At 40.5% G+C, this 18,659-nt stretch overlaps 2 protein-coding genes across 5 annotated transcripts; one reads left to right on the top strand and one right to left on the bottom strand.

Moving 5' to 3' along the window:
* The first annotated feature begins 36 nt into the window (after positions 1-36).
* Positions 37-2,662, top strand: TXNDC17 (thioredoxin domain containing 17). The gene is made up of 4 exons (XM_068415425.1): positions 37-227; positions 1,282-1,363; positions 1,653-1,728; positions 2,372-2,662. Exons 1-4 carry the CDS (start codon positions 86-88, stop codon positions 2,438-2,440), a joined length of 369 nt encoding a protein of 122 aa, XP_068271526.1. The 5' UTR covers positions 37-85; the 3' UTR covers positions 2,441-2,662.
* MED31 (mediator complex subunit 31) lies at positions 1,050-6,744 on the bottom strand. 4 transcript variants are annotated; one of them, XR_011049443.1, is made up of 6 exons: positions 6,679-6,744; positions 5,206-5,283; positions 4,452-4,548; positions 3,822-4,090; positions 2,749-2,970; positions 1,050-1,169 (listed from the first exon to the last, which is right to left on the bottom strand). XR_011049443.1 is itself a non-coding variant. In XM_068415424.1 (4 exons), exons 1-4 carry the CDS (start codon positions 6,686-6,688, stop codon positions 3,898-3,900), a joined length of 378 nt encoding a protein of 125 aa, XP_068271525.1. In that variant the 5' UTR covers positions 6,689-6,744; the 3' UTR covers positions 3,586-3,897. The 4 variants fall into 4 exon arrangements, 1 of the variants encoding a protein (XP_068271525.1); XR_011049444.1 differs by lacking the exon at positions 1,050-1,169 and having other exon boundaries at positions 2,731-2,970; positions 3,806-4,090; XR_011049442.1 differs by lacking the exon at positions 1,050-1,169 and having other exon boundaries at positions 2,731-2,970.
* Positions 6,745-18,659: the final 11,915 nt, after the last annotated feature.

Genomic DNA, 18,659 nt, shown 5'->3' with positions numbered 1-18,659 from the left:
GGGAAGCGGGAGGCGGCCGCAGCGGCGCGGAATTACGGTGCCCGACGCGGGCCAGGGGCGGAGCTCGCCCTCTTCCGCGGGCGCCATGGGGTGGGAGGAGAAGCAGGTCCGCGGGTACCCCGAGTTCGTGCAGACCGCGCAGCGCTACCACGGCCGGCCCATCTTCGCGCTCTTCTGCGGTGACAAGGATGCCGAGGGCAGGAGCTGGTGCCCGGACTGCGTGACGGGTGAGGCCCGCGGGGCGGGTGGGTCGCCCCGCTCCCCGCTGGGCGGGGAGGGCCTCGGCGGGCGCACGGGCAGACGTGGCCGGCGGCGCCCCGGGCGGCGGGGAGCGCCCTTCTCCCTCGGCCCTCGCAGGTCCCCCGGCAGCGGCGGAGCCACCCGGGTGGCGGGCCCCCCTCGGCGCTCAGCCCCGCGGGGACCGGGCACACTGCCCCCGTCTCGGGCCGGCTGCGCGGCGGGGTGCCCCTGCCCGCGGGTACGCGCCGTCTCCCTCCCGTTCGCCCGAGGGAGGCGGAGAGGCCCCGGGTGCCCCTCCTGGAACGCGCAAGGTGGGCCACCAGCAGCTCCTGGTGCCGAGCGGCCTCGCAACACCCTGCCTCCGCACCCGGCCGCCATTAGCGAGGGTGGTGGGCGGACCGGGCAGGTCCGGGTCTGAGGCTCCAGCTGCAGTTACCACGCTCGTGACTCCCACTGGCAGCACAGGCTGTGGCTAGGAGCGGGCTACAGCCGCTGACTCACTAGCGAGCTGTCCGTGCTGCTCTTGGTTTTGCTAGCCACGTTCCACTGAATGGCATGTAATGTAACATGTTGTTCAGCAGTGACTGGTGCAGAGGCCCAGCAAACAGCTAATGTGAATCAGTTAATTCATCTTTGCTTTCTATGTCAAGAGGCAGAACTGACCTACCAGTCAGTGTCCGGCAGTAGAATATGAACGCAGTTCCTCAGAAAACATTGCACTAAACTTTATAGATCGTATATGCCAGAGTACACATGGCAACTCTTACCGCTGTTCTGATGGGCTCTCACACAAGACAGGAGACAATGACTATTTTTCTTACTTGTTAAAGCAGACATTGGCCTTTACTCAAAGACCAGTCCCTTCAATGCTGAGCATGTAAATTCTGCAAAGCTTGTGGATAACCAGATGAACAAAATACAGGTTCTACCTGAAGCAGACAAAACATTAATTAGCAGCCTTGCTGGTCAAAGTAAAGCTGTGTGATTCTGTAGCACAGTAAAAGTATTAGCTACTAACAGATTTTTAAAATTACTCTCTAGCTGAACCAATTGTGAGGAAGGAACTTCATAACATGCCTGACGAGTCTGTATTCATCTACTGCCTAGTAGGAGACAGAGCCTAGTAAGTAACTGTTTTAATGCCAACAACTGATATAACTTTGCTATTCATGGACTAGAGGTTAACTAACCTGTTGGAACAACTGACCAAACTGTCCTTTTCTGCAAGGAATGAAGCATATTTTTGAGTTTTGAGGTCTGCACCATCCCTGAAGTGAACTATCTGCATGCTTGTTCTGAGAAGTGGGTTAGGGAGGTGCAAGGCAAAGACCTTTGAATCATCCTTTTGAAGGAATTTTAAACAGGCAAACTGCACCTCTACAAGCTGTGCTTAACCCTTTCTTCCCGAACAGCTGGAAAGATCCCAACAATGAATTCAGGAAGAATCTGAAGCTAACAGGAGTGCCTACACTACTTAAATATGGAACAGTAAGTGATTTATTGTATGTTCTGGCTCTACAGGCATTCAAATGGGAAACTGGCAGGAGCTTATGGCTGTAAATGAATTAGTCATGCATGTTTTCTGATACACTCTCTTCTTTAAGAAGAACAACAATTAGGAACAGCTCTTCTGCTCCCACCCATGCACTCTTCCTGGCTCAAAGAGTTCCTCAAGAGAGGACCACTCTGCTTTCTGTATAATGTTGTCTATAATAAACATATAGTAAAGAAAATATGTACACATAGCATGTAGCGGTTGAGTGGTAGAGAAAATTCTTAGCAACATATTGTTAGCTTCCTGACTTGCAGCTCCTCAAATTTAAAAAAATCCAAATGCTGACTTATGGGAGTGAAACAAGGTTATATGCAATATACTCTTGATTCAAACAGACTACAGCTCAAGTTTTAACTTGTGCATATTATTTAAATTAGCAGTTACTTTCTGAGAAATGCCTCTTCCAAGGCCTGAAAACCCTCAGGCATTTTTCAATTATTCTTAACCTTGCTTGCTCCACCTCTCGCTCCCTGGAAAAACAATTGCTGGAGTATGGCTAATGTTAGTATGTACAAATGGCTGTAATCTAGAAGAGGTTTTTGAATTGCCCCTAAAACATCTAAACTTTTCTTTCAGCCTCAGAAGCTGGTTGAAGAAGAATGTTTTAAAGCAGAGCTTGTGCGTATGTTGTTTACTGAAGACTAAATCCTCCAGTAGTCAATCATTTACGAAGATGTTAATCTCAAGTTATTTGCAGTGTCCTTTCAAGGAATCCTTAACTTTTTTTAAAACTTCCATGGTTAATTACTTCAGACTAGCCAAGATAAATGTCATTAAATTCTAGGTCCAAATCTTCCGCTAAAATCCTGCAACAAAAAACTGTATCTTTCCTTTCATGTTCAAATAAACTTGAGTTTGCAAACAGTCTCTTTTCGAAGGAGCTGAGATCATGTTACAAACCGAGCGAGCACCCTACAATTACTGAAGAGTAAGACTTAACTGCTAAGTTATACCTTTAATAGTGAATCAGTGGGGCGGAGGAGTAGGAGAAACAGAAAAACCTTCTTATTCTTCCTAAATCTGACTTCACACAGCTACTGAAGCTGTTAAGGTAAGTTTTCAGCGCCAGAGATGTTCAATGGCTTCTCTGTTCAGTCTAAGTACGATAAGCTGAAGGCTGGCTGTGCTGGTGTCACTGATCATAGGTTAACGGTTAACAGTTGCAGTACTTGCTCCTACAAGGATATGAAATATAACATGAATACAGCACAAACACAATCTAAAATACAAAAATTAAATCCCTGACAGCTGCCAAGATCTGTGTTCTTACCATAAAAACTATCCAGGAATAAATGGCAAATGCTTCTCTAATACTGCAAGTAAGTGTTTATACCTTTTTTTGTAACAAATTGTTTTCACTACACATACTGATTGTAGAGAAGCCTAAGAGCAGACACTATTTCATTAGATTAAAGTAAGCTGACTTCAATGGAATAGATAGAGCTACAGCCTATTTCCTTCTGTTGAGTATCTGCAAAGTTCATTATTACGTATGTCTGCTCCACTCCTGCAGTTCTCGTCTCATCACACTTTGATTTATCTCTCTAGAACATGCTGTAAGGAAAACTCATAAGACCCCCAGCAACAATGATTACCAGGTAAACAGAAATTACAAGTAATAGCTCAGCTCGGTTTCAAGGCAAAAATCCACGATTTAAATTTTGTACAATACCATCACTTCAACTTTGTTCATCCTGCAGTTGTAAAAAGTAGATGAAGGAGTTCTTAGCTACACTTGGAGACACCTCATTATTCTCCAGGGAAAATGCCTCCTAAGAACACTTCTACACTTTCTGTTAGATACTTTAATGTCAGTGCACTCAAAACTATGTTTTGTTTTCAAAATCAAGAGGAATCAATAACTACAGTAAGTAATGCTCTTACAAAGTTGTCCATGCTACAAAACAAACTGCAGAAGTAGGTGTTCATCAGTCTTGTATCTTTAAAAAAGTTGATGAAAGAAAAAAAAAAACCCCAGCACTTGAGAAATCAAAAATTAAATGTACACACCCAGAGCCAAACTTACAAAAGGGTTCATTCCTCTCTTGTAAATACTTCAACTGACAGAAAATACACCTTATCATCACTCTTCCAAGCAGTTTTCATTTTACAGAGGTGTTGTTTTGTTGCTGCTGCTCTGCAAGTGCTTGCTGGAGGCGCATTCTTTTCCGTGAATAGTGCTGCCAGTGAAGAATCTGTTGCTCATCAATAAATTTAGCACACTGAGCATTTACCAGTTCTTTGCGGAAATGTTCGTATTGGAGCAGCTCTAACATATGCAAACACTGAGGATACCTGGATTAAAAATAAACTTACTTTAATACAGGTTTTTACAAGGTACACTAAAACTGGAGTCTCCAGTAATTCTGCAGTTCATTATTTTGTACCACTAAACAAATGGTAAAGTTCAGATAGAGGCTGCAAAAGGAAGATTCCATGCACAACTCATGAAAGACAAGTTTTATAATTTTGTCTGTTCTTGCTACATCTGGACTGTTGGAAACAGGAAAATTTATGCTGCATATAAACACAGTGGGGAGGATAAAGGTAAGGTTACAGGCAGAAAGCAACTACTGACACGCTGCTATAGAGTACATAGCAGAAGGTAAACTTTAAATCACTAAAATGTAGAAACCTAAGTGATTTTAATACTTACTTCAGGTATTTTGCATATTCAGGTTCTTTCCAATAAAGTAAATATTTAAGATAATTTACAAAAGCTTTGTCTTTGAAGTAGCCTCTTTGTGCAAGAACTGAAATAAATGACAAGTAAGAAATTGTCAGTTACAGATGCACAAAAAGAATCTGCCAAACTTGAAGAACACGTATTCACAAAACTATGCAAAGAGGCACTTTAGTTAAAACTTTATCATAACAATCAAATTTTGATAATTCAAAATGAAAAAAACACAGGGAAAAATATATTTTATATCAACATATTAGGCATAATAAACTAGTCTCATTTCCCTTATGGTATGTATCTTTCATGCAAAAGCAAGGAAGAGAACAGCTTTCTGAAACAGGAAATTTTGACTGTAGCATCAAAATTGGCAGGGAATTAAGTATAGTACCTGAAACTATAATTGACATTAGTAAAATTCTGGTTTTAGATAAAGGAATACTGTTACCTTGACATTACTTTTTAACTACAGACTTGAACAACTTATTTTTTTTTCCACCAGATAGATGCGTATTTTTTTCATTTAAACCAATAAAACATTTTGCTTTTTAAAAAAAACACCTGTTAGAAATCTAGGCAAATTAAATTATTTACAGACTACCTGCATGCTGTGGAAGACCCTCCCTTTTCTTTGTTTAGCCCTCTCTCTCCCTAACATTACCAGCAATAATAAACACCATTAAACTATATTCATTCCTCAGGATCCTGATATTTACTTTTAAGTACTCACAGTTGAGGTAATTTGGATTTGCCAGACACTGAACAAACTCTAACTCCAGCTGGAACCGAAGTCGGTTTCCTGTATCATCTGATGATACACAAGAAAAACAGTAAGAATTAACACCCACACAATAGATTTGAAAGTAATCTCAGTTTGAGCCATACAAATAATGTGTTTAAATGGGAGAACAAGCAGTAACTCCCCATAATAAAGTTCAATAAAGTGAAATGCAAAGTCCTGCACCTGGGGAGGAATAACCCCGTGCAACAGTACAGGCTGGGGGGCACCTTCTGAAAAGCAGCGTTGCAGAAAAGGACCTAAGGATCCTGGTGGATGAGTTTTAATCTGTTTAAAATAGTCCACACTGCCTTTAGCTCTTTTAATTTCTACAGCATCAATGAAGACTAAACAAAATACTTCAAGTAATTATTTATGTAATACTTATAAAACTTATGACATAAAAATTAGGTGATAGTAATTTGATAAATTCTATTTGCCATTATATTTTAGTGACAAGTCTCTAATTCCTTAGTGACTCCATCTCATACCTCAGAGCATTTCCATACTGCAGAAATGGCTATGTCCTTAAAAAAAATGAGAAACTTGAACAAAGAATGCAAGAGAAGTACAATGCAAGTTGAGAACATGGGTAATGATAAGGAGAATGCATAAATCTTAACCATAATGAACACACAGCAAACCCTTACTAACGGAAGACTGGCTCTCAATCCTCAGAGCTCTCCACTCACTCACAGGACTGTGAGGCCAACTTTCAGTTCCCAGCTGCAGCCATCGACAGACCTTAACACCAGGATACACATGCTTCTAAAAGGCTGCATCTAAACACATCTTCCTTCTCCTAAAAAGCTGCCCAGGCATAGCAACTAGCCCATGGCTCGTGGAGGACTGTGAAAACCAATGCTTTCCACAGGAATAACGATGAAGGACAGACTGGGACTGACAGGCGGCCTTGCGCTCCCGGATTTGCAGCTCTGATTCCTGAATTAAGGGCAAACGTTAAAAATGAGGTCGAGGTGTCATCCGTGACAAAAGCTATGTAAGAGTTTTGGGAAAGCGGGGTTTAGCCCTAGAACCACGCACGCGCCCTCTGATGCCCTCCGCCACCTCCCCTCCCACGGCCTCTGGTGGGATGAGGGCCGCGGGCACCTCCAGGAGCGCCACGGACGGCGGCAACGGCGCGAACGGGGTGCCGGAGCCGGCCTGACCGGGGCACAAACGGGAGGGCCCGCGGGCGTGTGGGGCAGCAGGAGCTTGCCCCGAGCCACCTCCTCCGAGCAAGCGGGCTCAGTACCCGCCCAGCACCTGCCTCCCGCCAGGGCCGCGCCACGCCGGTCCCTGTGCGGCAGGGCCGCAGGCGGCCTCTTCCCGGGCCGCAAGCGCTCGGCCCGCCCCTCGCCGTGCTGTCCCGCCGGATCCAGCGCTCCGAGCGCCCAGGAGGCAGCGGCAACCGCCAGCCCTCACCTGTCTCCATAGCGGCCCGCCGCGCTGCGCCACTCGCCCAGGCACAAGATGGCGGCGGGCGGAAGCCCGGCCGAAAGCAGCACTGAGGCACGCCGGGAAGGCGGCGGCGGTTGCCCGGCAACGGGCCGGGCCGCGGCTCCTCGCTCGGTGCCACCGCCCGCGGGGCGGGGCGGGCGGGAAGGCGGGCAGCACGCGGCGAGGGGCGGGGCGGGCGAGCAGCACGCGGGTGAGCGGCGGGCAGCACGCGGGTGAGGGGCGGGCAGCACGCGGGCGGGCGGCAGGGGGGGCCTGGGAGAGGAGGCCGCTCCTAAAACATTCGTTTTTAGATACTGACGAAATCCCTTGGACAAATGCTGATAATTTTAAATATTCAGTTTCCTAAAAAATTAGTTCCATTAGTTTCATGAGCAGTTTCGTACACTGCTCAGAGGGAGTATTTTCCCCATATCAATATTACACAGAAACATGTAGATAAGACACACAGGAATTTGGATTTCGAGTATAACAGGCACCATCCATTTACCACTGTAGGTAAGGGAATATCTCTTGCTTGTTTTAAAGTAGCAGGGCATATAATATCTGTAGCTGGAAAGAATGTGTATAGATTTCAATATTCAAATAAAAACCCAGACCGAATACAGTAAAGGAAAAAAAATCCTCCCTTTTCAGGTCGCTCTGCTGTCCTGCAATCTGCAGCTCACTTCAAAGCGGCAGAAGTCAAAAATCAAAGTACTCATAAACCAAAGTACAAACTCCATTGTATTTTTTAAACGACCAAAGTTCAGTTTTACATCAATCACTTTGCTCTGAAAACTTTGCAAGCAAAACAAATGAACCTCTGAACACTTCACTTACCACCTTTATGCAGCAGTCTCCAAAAATCTGCAAGCTTTCACCATCTAGACAGAGAGTCACATATGAAATGATGTGATGCAGTGTAGGCATAAAGATAACATCCTTACTACTACATTTTATAGGCTTTTCGCCTAACCAAAAAAAGAATATTCCTTCTAATAGTAATATGGCTGGAAAGGTTAGCAATTCATCGATGTTACCTGGATATTACAAACCAGCCATGTGACCTGCCCTCTGGTGGGTAAGTAAGGAGGACGTTTTAAGGGTGCTTTCCTCATAGTTCTGTACTGCCCCAAAGCAACAGCAACAGGGTTTCTGGAGGAGGTCGGTAGATTAAACATAACTGATCTTCCAGAAATGGTGGACTCGTTATAAAATGGATGCAGAATTCTTTTGTAAATGCAGAATCCAGTTGGACCGAGACAGTGCAAAGTTGGTTGGAGGAAAAGCCTTAAGAACTACTCATTTCAGTAAACCATTTGGTGCTTACAATATAAAACAAGTGCTCTGTACTTAAACATCAGGCAGAAATGATTATTTGACATTTTGATCTCTTTATGATCTACATTAAGAGATCACTGCTTTTCTAACTGTACAAAATATTTTAAGTTAGAATTCAATATAAGCGATTTTAAAAATCACTTTATTAGAGCTGGCATGTACCAACAGAAATTAAATTAAGCCAAGTAAATCCATGAACAACCAAACTTAGGAAATCTGTTTTTCTGAGGCTTCTTTCTGTGGAAGTGTTATAATGTGTAAAACTAACAGAGCTCATGTTAGAGCCCCCGCTCAGTGGAAGTGTAGGAGGGTCTGTCTCTAGATGGAGTCTTTACCTAGAGAGCAGTCTGCCTTAACCTGCAACGAATATCTCAAAGCTAGAATTTTTCATTCTACTTACCTGGCACTGTTGTTGCTCTTCTGAGAGGCAGTGACATGGCTTGAAGTGCTCATTTTTGCCACGGATCTTTGCATTTATGTTTATATCATTGCTGCCATTAGTGAGTTATCAGTCCTCCAGGTTTCTCAAGAAGACCTCGTGTTCCAAATCTGAACTGTTCCTGCTCTAACATCACATATTTAATTATGTACAATGTGAGTAAGCCTTTTGAAGAAAATTAATGTTGGAGTAATGATTTGTTCTGTCATGTAAGGGAGATTTTACCATATAGGCAATTCAGTTCCCGTTCCATTAGAAGGTAGTTTTGGGGTCAATATTCTAGTCATGTTTTTTTTTCCCCAGATAGATAAATGCTTGAGCCGGGAAGTGTAAAACGAAAGTTGATCTTGTGTTTGTATTTGCAGAACATTGATTTTAACTTTGTACTAGACAAGCCATTGTTGAACACTTCCAGAGCAGAAGGAAATGGAGAGACTCAACTCTAAAACATTAAACTATGTTTTGATTTATTTTTTTTCTTTCTGCAGATTGAACAGAGATTTGGGCCTGGACTTTGTTTTGTTTTTCATAGCAACTTTACAGTGAGCCAAGCAGATTTCAGTCAACCTCTGCAGTTAATTCTTCATTCATTTAAAAAAAATTGTATCAGAGTGAAACCAGTTAATAAGCAAAAGCTCCAAGAGCACAGAGCAGAACTGCACTGTTGCATCAGCACCCTGGAGAGGAGCCTAGCTTCTGAGGTTGTAAATTTATTCCAGAAGTTGCAGTTCTGCCTGGTGTTACATACTAAACTTTCAGAACTTGGCTGAAACAAAAGCCCCAATGGTTTAGCACTATCAAGCTAGCTTAGGTTCACTGCTACCACAATTGTATTATCAGGCACTTGTGCAACAGTACACTGTATGTAGACTTACCTGAAACCTGACTGACTTTTTTTTTTGACTTTTTTTTTTCCAGTCATTTGCTATTTTCATTTGTTGAACTATTTTCAGTGTCTTAGTTAGCAATTTTCTGTAATACTATCTTTTCCTATGCAGCGTGATTTTTTTTTTCCCTGGGAATTGGGTTACAAAATCCATCTAAAAAGGATTTATGCATAGTTTTTTCTTAATAAAATAGGATTGCTGTTTTTAGACAAGGTTTTAGCGGTTGTGGAATGCTACCATTACTATATCAAAACATAAGTCACTCCCCTGTAAACACAGACTTTGGGCTAAAAGCAGAGATCAAACAGATCCCACGTGTCTGCATTGCTATTCTGGAATGTGATTTCTCTCCCAAGACTCACTTCAGAGGAGAGAATCCTAAAAAAGGATTGGTCACAGGAATAAATTACTATGTAGGTTTGCCAGAGTTAAGTCAAACATCTCAGTTCTTGGCCATCAAAACTAGGAACAAAATTGAAAGTCAGGATCGTAGTATAATAACCAAGAACATTCTCTAGGAAAGCTGGATTTTTTTTTTTCTGTTTTTAAATATCAGTTTAGTCAAACTTGCAGAGTGTAAGTGTTAACATATATGACTGTGAGCCAGGAATTTTCCATATTGTTGTGAAACCAGGACAACATCGCTGCCTCAGTTTCTCCTTTTATAGGGACTAGACTGCCATCGCTGCTGTTGTCTGCCTAAAAACTGTTTCTGGAACCTTATTTTTTTTCTGAGACTTTTTGACAGAGTATGCTAAAATTATAGTGAATGTATATACAAAACACAGGTATATTATCTAACAAACAGAAATAGATGAGATCATGTTTCCTACCTTAAGCAAATTAAGCTGTTGAGAGTTGAAAACTGCATTCAAAAAATGACACGTGGCTGCAGCAGTAATTACAGATAGTAGCTAAGTGACAATAAAATCAAGTCTGTGACATGTCTTTGTAAATGCTATATTTAGGAAAACCACAGACACTAGGATATTGAAAGATCTTTCCAGGTCCATGAAGTAACATAATGTTTCTACTAACACCAATTTTTTGATCTCAATGTCTGAATTTCAACCTTTTTTTCCTGACTACCATACACAACTTTGGATTTTTTTTTTAATATTAAATGAAGTATCTTCCATCTTACCAAAAAAGATCTCTCCTTTAATATTTGAGATATTATAACGGCACTTGATTCTTTGGAGGACTTGGAGATTCCATTTCAAATTGGCAAAGTATCTCCTGTAAATAAAGATCTCTCATGCTGTAGTGTTTTCCACTTGTATGGATACTTGTAACTGACAAAAATATAATTTTTAGCTAGATATGCCTTCTACTTATTTAAGCTTAAATTTCACACTCATGGGTTTCAGAGAATATTAGAAGCTATAGGCTAGGTTCTAGCATTTTTAGTCATGATGATTAGTCCTGCCCTGGCAATGATGCTTTTTAGAAAGTGGAATGGTTTATGGCGACAAGTACAATATAACATCATTAGACTGGCATAGAGACACAGCCGTTAAATGGAGCCACTTCTGGGACGTGAAGGCACCAAAACTCCATTAGACACAGGAGAAAATAAAGTCTTGTCTTTAGACCTTAGATTTTGAAGGTGGACACTGAGGAAGTGAGATGTTGCAAAGGGTTTATCTCTGACATCATAGTGTAGTGCATTTGCATCAGAAAGAAAAGAAGATCCAGCAAGGCTTCATGACTGAAAACTGATCAAGTGGAACAGTAAGTATTTTATACCCAGTGCTTGGAACCCAAGACATCCCCTTTTGTTCATACATTTACCCATCTGCTTTAGAATAGAGTGCAAACTTGTATTGACATGGCTAATGACATCTTAAAGGATTTTACTCATAGAATGCAAGACAGAATTCTGCAGTCTGCAGAGTATCCTGCTTCAAATATGGTTAAATAACAGAGAACACAGTATGCATTATGTTATATTTATAACAAGCCAGTACAAAGTCTGCAATTTTTTTAGTCCAATGTTATAATTGTAATTCAATAGAAACAAGATCATAGTTATCAGGGACTGAAACAATTGTCAGAACATATTTAATTAAAGGCTTAACTGTTCACAGAGTTCTATTTTTTGAGGTCAGGAAATTGGCAGATGATGTGCATTTCAAAAGCCAGCCTATGACAGTCATAGTAGAACAATCTTCATCTGAAGACTGTTAAACACCATTCAATGAAGCTGTAAATTTGATGAAATGGTGTAAAAAGACTTAAAAGATTGTGGCTTATTACAGATGCTGGATCGTGTACTTCTGTGGCTATGATACTCCTCTAGTTTCAGGCAACCATTAGAAACAAAGATAAATTCAAGATTAAATGTCAAATGTCAGAAACCATTTTATGTTTTTCTTTAATTAGTTGGTTAAAGATACATCAGTCTTCTATTCTTAGGACATCTGGAAGGCAGAGGAACTTGAGGTCAGCCATTTGCCAGGAGCAATATACATTGGACCTGAGAACAATGGTCTGCAAGGAACATCTTCACAAAGGTATTGCTTGGCGTTTGAAGCCCTTCTTAAGGTGCTATAAGGAAAGAATTCTGAAGTGAGCCAGGATATATGGGGCCTGATCTGCAGGAACCCTTATCCTATTGAATGCCAAACAGGCCAGAAACAAACTCATTCCCTAGTAACGAAGGAATGTAAAACTTCCCAAATCTGAGATCCATAGGCAAGTTTGCAGAACAATAAACTGAATGTTATCTATTTTATAATGGTTGCAAATATGAATAATTTCACTTATTTTCCATTATATTTTGGATTACCATGGCAGTTATTTAATTTTCCAGTAATAGTCCAATAATGATGTAGTTTGATCTATTTTCTGTGCCATTTCATTTTTAGGCTCTTCTGCTGACCATAAGGGTGTAGGGAAAACACCAGGAAGAATTACGTATAAAACTAAGGAAATCATTTGCATGAATTTGGAATTAATGAAAAATGTATCCCCTTTATTTTAGATTATGTTTTGACTGTGTTCAGCAAGAAACAAATAGTTAATTCGGTGCTGAAACCAATAGGTATGCTCACATAGACTACAGGTGAAGGCATTTTTCTTAATAATCACAAGAACAGACCAACAGCTCTGCCAACTGGCATGGCAACATATTCCTTACACGAGAATGTACTTTTTAATTTAAAAAAAAATAAGGAAGCTTCTGGCACTACAGCTGAGAACAGAGGCTTAAGAATGTGACCCTTTCCTCCAGTATAGTCTAAAAGCTCAAGAACCAGATGAGCCACACAGAGAGATACTGTGAGTAAATGGAGATTTTGGATGTCTAGGTTTAGTTTGTTTGGATTTGTCTATACCAGACTAGCAGGTAGGGGTGTTTTTTTTGTATGTTTTGTAACTGACACAAATGTTAATGCTGCAGGGTTTTTTGGGGTTGTTTTTTTTATTTGTCTGTTTTTGCTATTTCCAAACATGAACAACAGAAATGAGCAGTGGGTTATGGCGCAGAGCTTCTCTGACAGCTCAGAGACAGAGTTCTTGTGTAGTGAATGAGGTCAAAACCTCAGGTCTTTCCAGACATTTTGAAAGGGGGGGCTGGCATGATGGTCTAGAGAAAGAAAGCTGATGGTAGACAAGCAAGAGCATTCAACATGCTCATTCCTAAAATGCTGAATGGGCCAAACTGCTGGAAGCTGAGCTGCAAGCTCAGATCTGAAGGGGCTATAGACTTACCTGAGGCCTTGGCAAATCACAGTTCTCAAAACCAAGTAGTACTAATTACGTGGAGAGCCAGACTTCAAAATGTTGGGCTTGTAGGTGCTGCTTTAATGCTAGCGATAACAGAGCATGGAAATATGTACTGATGTACACTACTGATTCAGACTCAAGACTAACTTCCCCATGTATAACTGGATGAGCAGCTGAAGTTTATACAAACCTGCCACTTCATGTCAGCTAAGGATCAAAGCTATGATATCCCAGCAATTAAAATTCGGATAAAAATGAGTAATGTTAATTAAATCATTGGGGCTAAATAGAAAAAACACAATTTATTTCTAGTTTTTACAATGCCATCTCAACTGCCTGACTTAAGAGAATAGGCAGGGTGGGGGCGCAGCACAGAAATCACATTCTCCTATTCTTGCACAGGATCAGCTAACTATACTAGAAATAGCACTGCAGTTACTTTTATAGATTAAGAAAAAAGAGCTGGAAATGCATGGTCTCCAATAATGAAAATATGATTAGTGAGAGTCCTTCCTGCTGGCAAGTAAAACTCTAAATATCCTGTACACTCACCCACAACCTCACCCACTCATGATGAAAATAACTTTAATTCTTGGTCATTGCAAAGTGGTGCACAAATAGTTACAGTTTCAGGGATGCCTACATAAATATTTGGCAAGAATATAAAACCTCTCTTTAGCTGCATGCTAGCCAGCCTCTCAGTGCTTATAGTCAAGATTATACAGCATTCAGGCAAACAAAAGTGCTGAATTCCTTAGGAAGCAAATCTAAATATACCTCTTGTAGGCAAGGCCCATAACTTTTGAATGCCAGGCCTATAGTAGCATATGTTTGAATTATGTCTAACACGTAAACTTAAGTAATAGGAAGTAACCTAGACCTTATGAGTAATTACACAACAGTATAAAGCACACCTTGACATGTTACTTGCATTACATTCAAATTTTTTTCAGTATTTCAAAGTTCAAATTTTAATTAAAGTATTTTGAGATTAATTGCCATAAAAACACAATGTCTCTGTGATGGTTTCTTCAAGCTCTTTTGGTTCCTTACCCATATCTTACAGTTAATAATATCTCTGTTCTTTAACTGTTTTTCCTGGCTCAGTGAAAAGACTCCATTGTTTTTTCAATCTATTCCTTTTCCTAGGCCACTTTATGTGTCAAAAAACAATAACCACCCCCAAACAAAGAACCTCAATAAATAAAAAAACTGTTTTTTTTTAATGTACAGTTTTATATAGAACACCACAACTAAGAAAAATGCAAAACTATAACTCTCACTGTAATTATAATTTCTGAGGTGCCTGATCTTGCAGTCCTCCAGTTTAACCATTGCAAAAAGAAAAGGGGAAAAAAAAGTCTCAGGATCTGACCCTAGGTTATTTTTGTTTTCTCGTGAGCATATTGAGAACAATATAATACTTTCCATTTCCTTAACTGGGCTTTGGGTGAATCATCACCCCAACTCTAAGATTTGCTTTGGAAATTCAAGAGGGAAAAGCTGAAAGTTTTTGTGCAAGACGAGTGTCCTGGGATGATCACCTAATACACTTTCCCTTCACCAGGATCCTTCCAAACAGAAAGATACCCTTCTTTTCAGCTAGTATATGCGTATCTGCACTGGTTTCAGTGCTGTTGCAGACACAAAGATCTGGTGGCGTTGGAAAGAAAATTCAGCCCAGTAATTCTCAATACATATAATTTTGATCAATCAGCTTCATCCTTTTTCGCCAGGAGGCTGAGGTAATTTTAAAAAAAAGAAAGGGAAAAGGGGTACACATCGAATAAGTGCTCAGCTGGATTCTAGAGTCACACCTTTCAATCCATGTAATGGATTAATCATCTGGCTGAATCGATTCAGTGCTGCTCTTTTTAATCTCTAAGCAGGTGAACAATTACCACATTATTACTGGAAGATGCTATGTTAACGCAGTGTGAGCATTAAAGTTAGCAAGACACAAAAAGAAGAGAGGCTCTTAGCATAAGCACTATTTGACCCTAAGCAGCAATGATCTCCATAACGAACGCCCTGTGATGGATATTAATAGACACCTACTCACGGAGCACCATTTGTTTCGCTGGAGACGCACATCTTGATTTTATATCCAGCTGAATATCTTGGTGATCTTGCAGGGTATTGCTTACTTTTCTTTCTTGTCCTTATCCCCACACAAGGGTAAACCCACTGCCCTCTAAGATACCTCAGTGTTATGTATTATAGCTCCTGCTTTTCTAGGAACGTCTCTCTAGCCATCCAGTGTCTTCACAGCATTTTTCCTAGGTCCTTTGCACCAGCAACATCTGTGCATCTCCTCTGAAGACTAGTATTTTGAACAGTAAATACCAATAACTTTATTTGAAGTGTAATTCTGGGAGCACTAGAACTAAATAAGCAGATTTCCTATAAGCAAAATTTCTAGTTGCTATTTCTGCGTAATCAAAATTCTCTTGTGGAGTTTCTCTGAGGTTTTTCCCCATTGCTAGGGTGTACCCAGGTCTCTTTCTTCTCACCAGGTACATATTACCCCAAGAGTCTCTCCTCATCCAGGAAACTAGACTAAAATTAGCCAGCAGGTTCTGGAAACATTTGGACACATACACTGGCAGCGTAACTGCAAATGCTGTGTTTCCACTGGTCTGCTGTAGGGACCAGAAGGGGACAGAACTCTGATCATGGGGTGGATGCTGCCTTGTTATCGCTGTCTCTGGATTCCTCTTACCTTTTGTAGTTTCTGTTCCTTAAATGTTGCTCAGGAGGCAGAAAATCCTGACCTTCTCCCTGAGCTTAATTTATTGTGCAGACTCCAACCTATCAATGGATCACTTCAAGTGCACTGCAGTGGAACAGAAGAAATCCACACAGGTAGGATGCCTGCTGCAGTGAGACATATAAATTAGCAAAGATCTGAGAGGTGTTTAATGAAGGACACCTGCACCTAATTAACTCCCAGAATGTTGGTCATTATCAATTTAAGTCACCCCAAAATAAAAAAAAAAACCACCACTACCCAAAGAGCTGGGGCAAGATCACCTGCCAAAAAATTCAAGATTTACTTATTTGACCACCCTTCAAACAAGGGTGAAATTATTCCTCAATATGAGCCCCCAGAGGGTTGATTTTAACTTGCGTATTTTCAGTATCCTAGGGTGACACATTCAGATCTGCTCTGTATCAGACTTGCATCTGTAGACAGATATGAATGAAAACAGTCAAAGGTGAGCTCTGAAATGAGGCATCAAAGACAATTGTGTGTGTGAGGAGGATGCTCCCAGGAAAGTTTATGTTGTTTTTTCCTCAGCTTTTGTTATTCAAAGAGGCGTTAGTGTCCTGTGTCCTCCCCCCCACCCTACCCCATCTTTTTCACAGGAAATTCTGTTTTCCCCAATTTAAGGATAACCATTCTTAGTGATGTGCACAAAAAAATCCTGGGTTTCTGATTTTTGGCTGTATAGCCAAGACAAAATATTGAAGTAAAATAGATACTTGCTCCAGAAATAATCATTCTTTAATTGAAAAATTTTGTTAACTTTGTTTCTGGTGGAAAATTTGATCTCCAATTGGCTTGCTAAAATATTTGCTAAGACCCAACCCATGTTATTGTTCACAAAGAATAGTTCACAAATGAAACTACAACAAACTAGTTTTAGTATCTGGAACATTCAGTTCTTTGAAGAATACGGTTTGTCTATAAAAATAATGTTTTATGAACACTGTAATGAGGCTCACATTCTGACCTGGAACGGTTTATGAAAACTCACTGAAAAGCTGTGTGCCAAATAAGGCTAGCGAGTAATTTCACGTGGGTAAATAAAGTACTGAAGTAAACATGGGAAGGATAACACCTTTTTTCTTACAGAATAAATAGTCTCTTTCTCATTACCAGAATCTCCAGTCCACATTTACACCATAATGAATGCGCAACTGTTGACTTAGTGCTGCAGAAAAACCTAAATGGGCAAAAAATAGTTTCAGTATAGTCAGCGCTATTTTAAAAAAGAGCTACCAAACGTCTTGTTAAGCAGTCCCTAACCACCTCAGAGCAGCATGGTATGCCTACCTTTCACTCTATGGCTCCGAGTGGTAAGGGCTGTACTTACCTCTATTCCATACAGGACACAGAAATTCCTTAGAATTCCCTCTGGAAGAAGCAGGTTCTCCTTCACCATGAAAAGCTACAGGTATCAACTAGCAAAAGCACAGGTTAAATAAGCATATTATTTTCAGCATATCGAGTTCACAGTTACTATACTGTAATCTAAGCCACAGATTAAATAACAAAGCATTTGAGAGAAATCTACTACAAAAATATAAAGCAACTATCTGTTGATAAATATAGTTTACTTTTTAGGCTTATATTCATGTGCAAATACAACAAATGGAATAGGGATTTAACAACAAGGGGAAAAGCGGGGACCATTAGACATAATAGACAAGAAATGCCACATTCTATCAGCATGTTCTCATTATTGTTTCACACTGCAAATTGCTGCACAAAATCACAAGCCAAGCCCTCAAAATTGCAAGTCTGCATTCAAACCTAAGTAATTCAAAACTGAAACAGTGAGTTCCTATTACTTATCTTCTGTTTTTTGAGGCTTTAGAGTTGATATTCAAAGAGTTTCCTCCATTGCTGTCACAGCTTTAGACTTATTGCTTCCAAGAAAAGTCAGGATTCCTACATGACCCAAAGAGGTAGAACTTTAAGAGTCACAGCAAATTTCATACAATTTGATTGAAATCACAGACTTTAGCAACATAGTTTATTCATTAGTTAGGCAAATTATTTAATCTTTGTGCATGAATTAGAAGGACATATGTTTTACAGGTTGATAAGCATGAAATACAACATTTCAGACTGAAACAGAAAAGTTAAGCAACTTGCTTGAAGTTTGAGTACGGTCCCAAAAAGCCTTAATAAACCAGACTCTGGCTGCTTGCTTTACGCTCATACTGTCTCCCTTTAATATATATACTTTCACAAGTCTTTTCACACCATTTCCCAGGCTAATTTATACACGTACTCATAAGCAATCTATTCACATGAAACACTCAGAACAACTTCCTCCCACTTTATATGTGTGTATAATACATATATAATATATACATATAAACTTACAAGCAAAGCCTAGCACACACAGAACTTGCTGGGATTAGAAAAGCAGTTGGCCTTAATAGCCCAAACACAATGATTGTCAGCTGGGTGGAGTCAGTGCAACCCTACTGAAGAGCTCCTAGACATGAGGATTTCAATAGACCTCAGTCTGAAAAATAACGGGGATGGTTGGCCATTAGAACAAAACAGTTATGGGCACAAACAAACAAAAAGAAACCCTCACAAATGCCTTCCTGTGAAACAAACTGCATCACCTGAGTTCAACAAAGGGGCATTTCATGTTGCCATTTATTAGCTACAAGACAGTGGTGTAAAATGCTGAGTCCAGAAAATCTTTAAGCAATCTTTAGGTAACCACTATCTAGACACGTGTCTTCAAAAAATGCTCATCAAGCTTGCAGGGACTTTCTTTTTTCTCCCTTGAGTGTTCTGTTGATAGCAGAAGCTGGATTTT

Source organism: Nyctibius grandis, chromosome 18 (genome assembly GCF_013368605.1).
Source record: "Nyctibius grandis isolate bNycGra1 chromosome 18, bNycGra1.pri, whole genome shotgun sequence".
NCBI lineage: Eukaryota > Metazoa > Chordata > Aves > Nyctibiiformes > Nyctibiidae > Nyctibius > Nyctibius grandis.
Note: the sequence above shows the minus strand (reverse complement) of the source record. Positions and strands in the feature narration are given on the sequence as shown.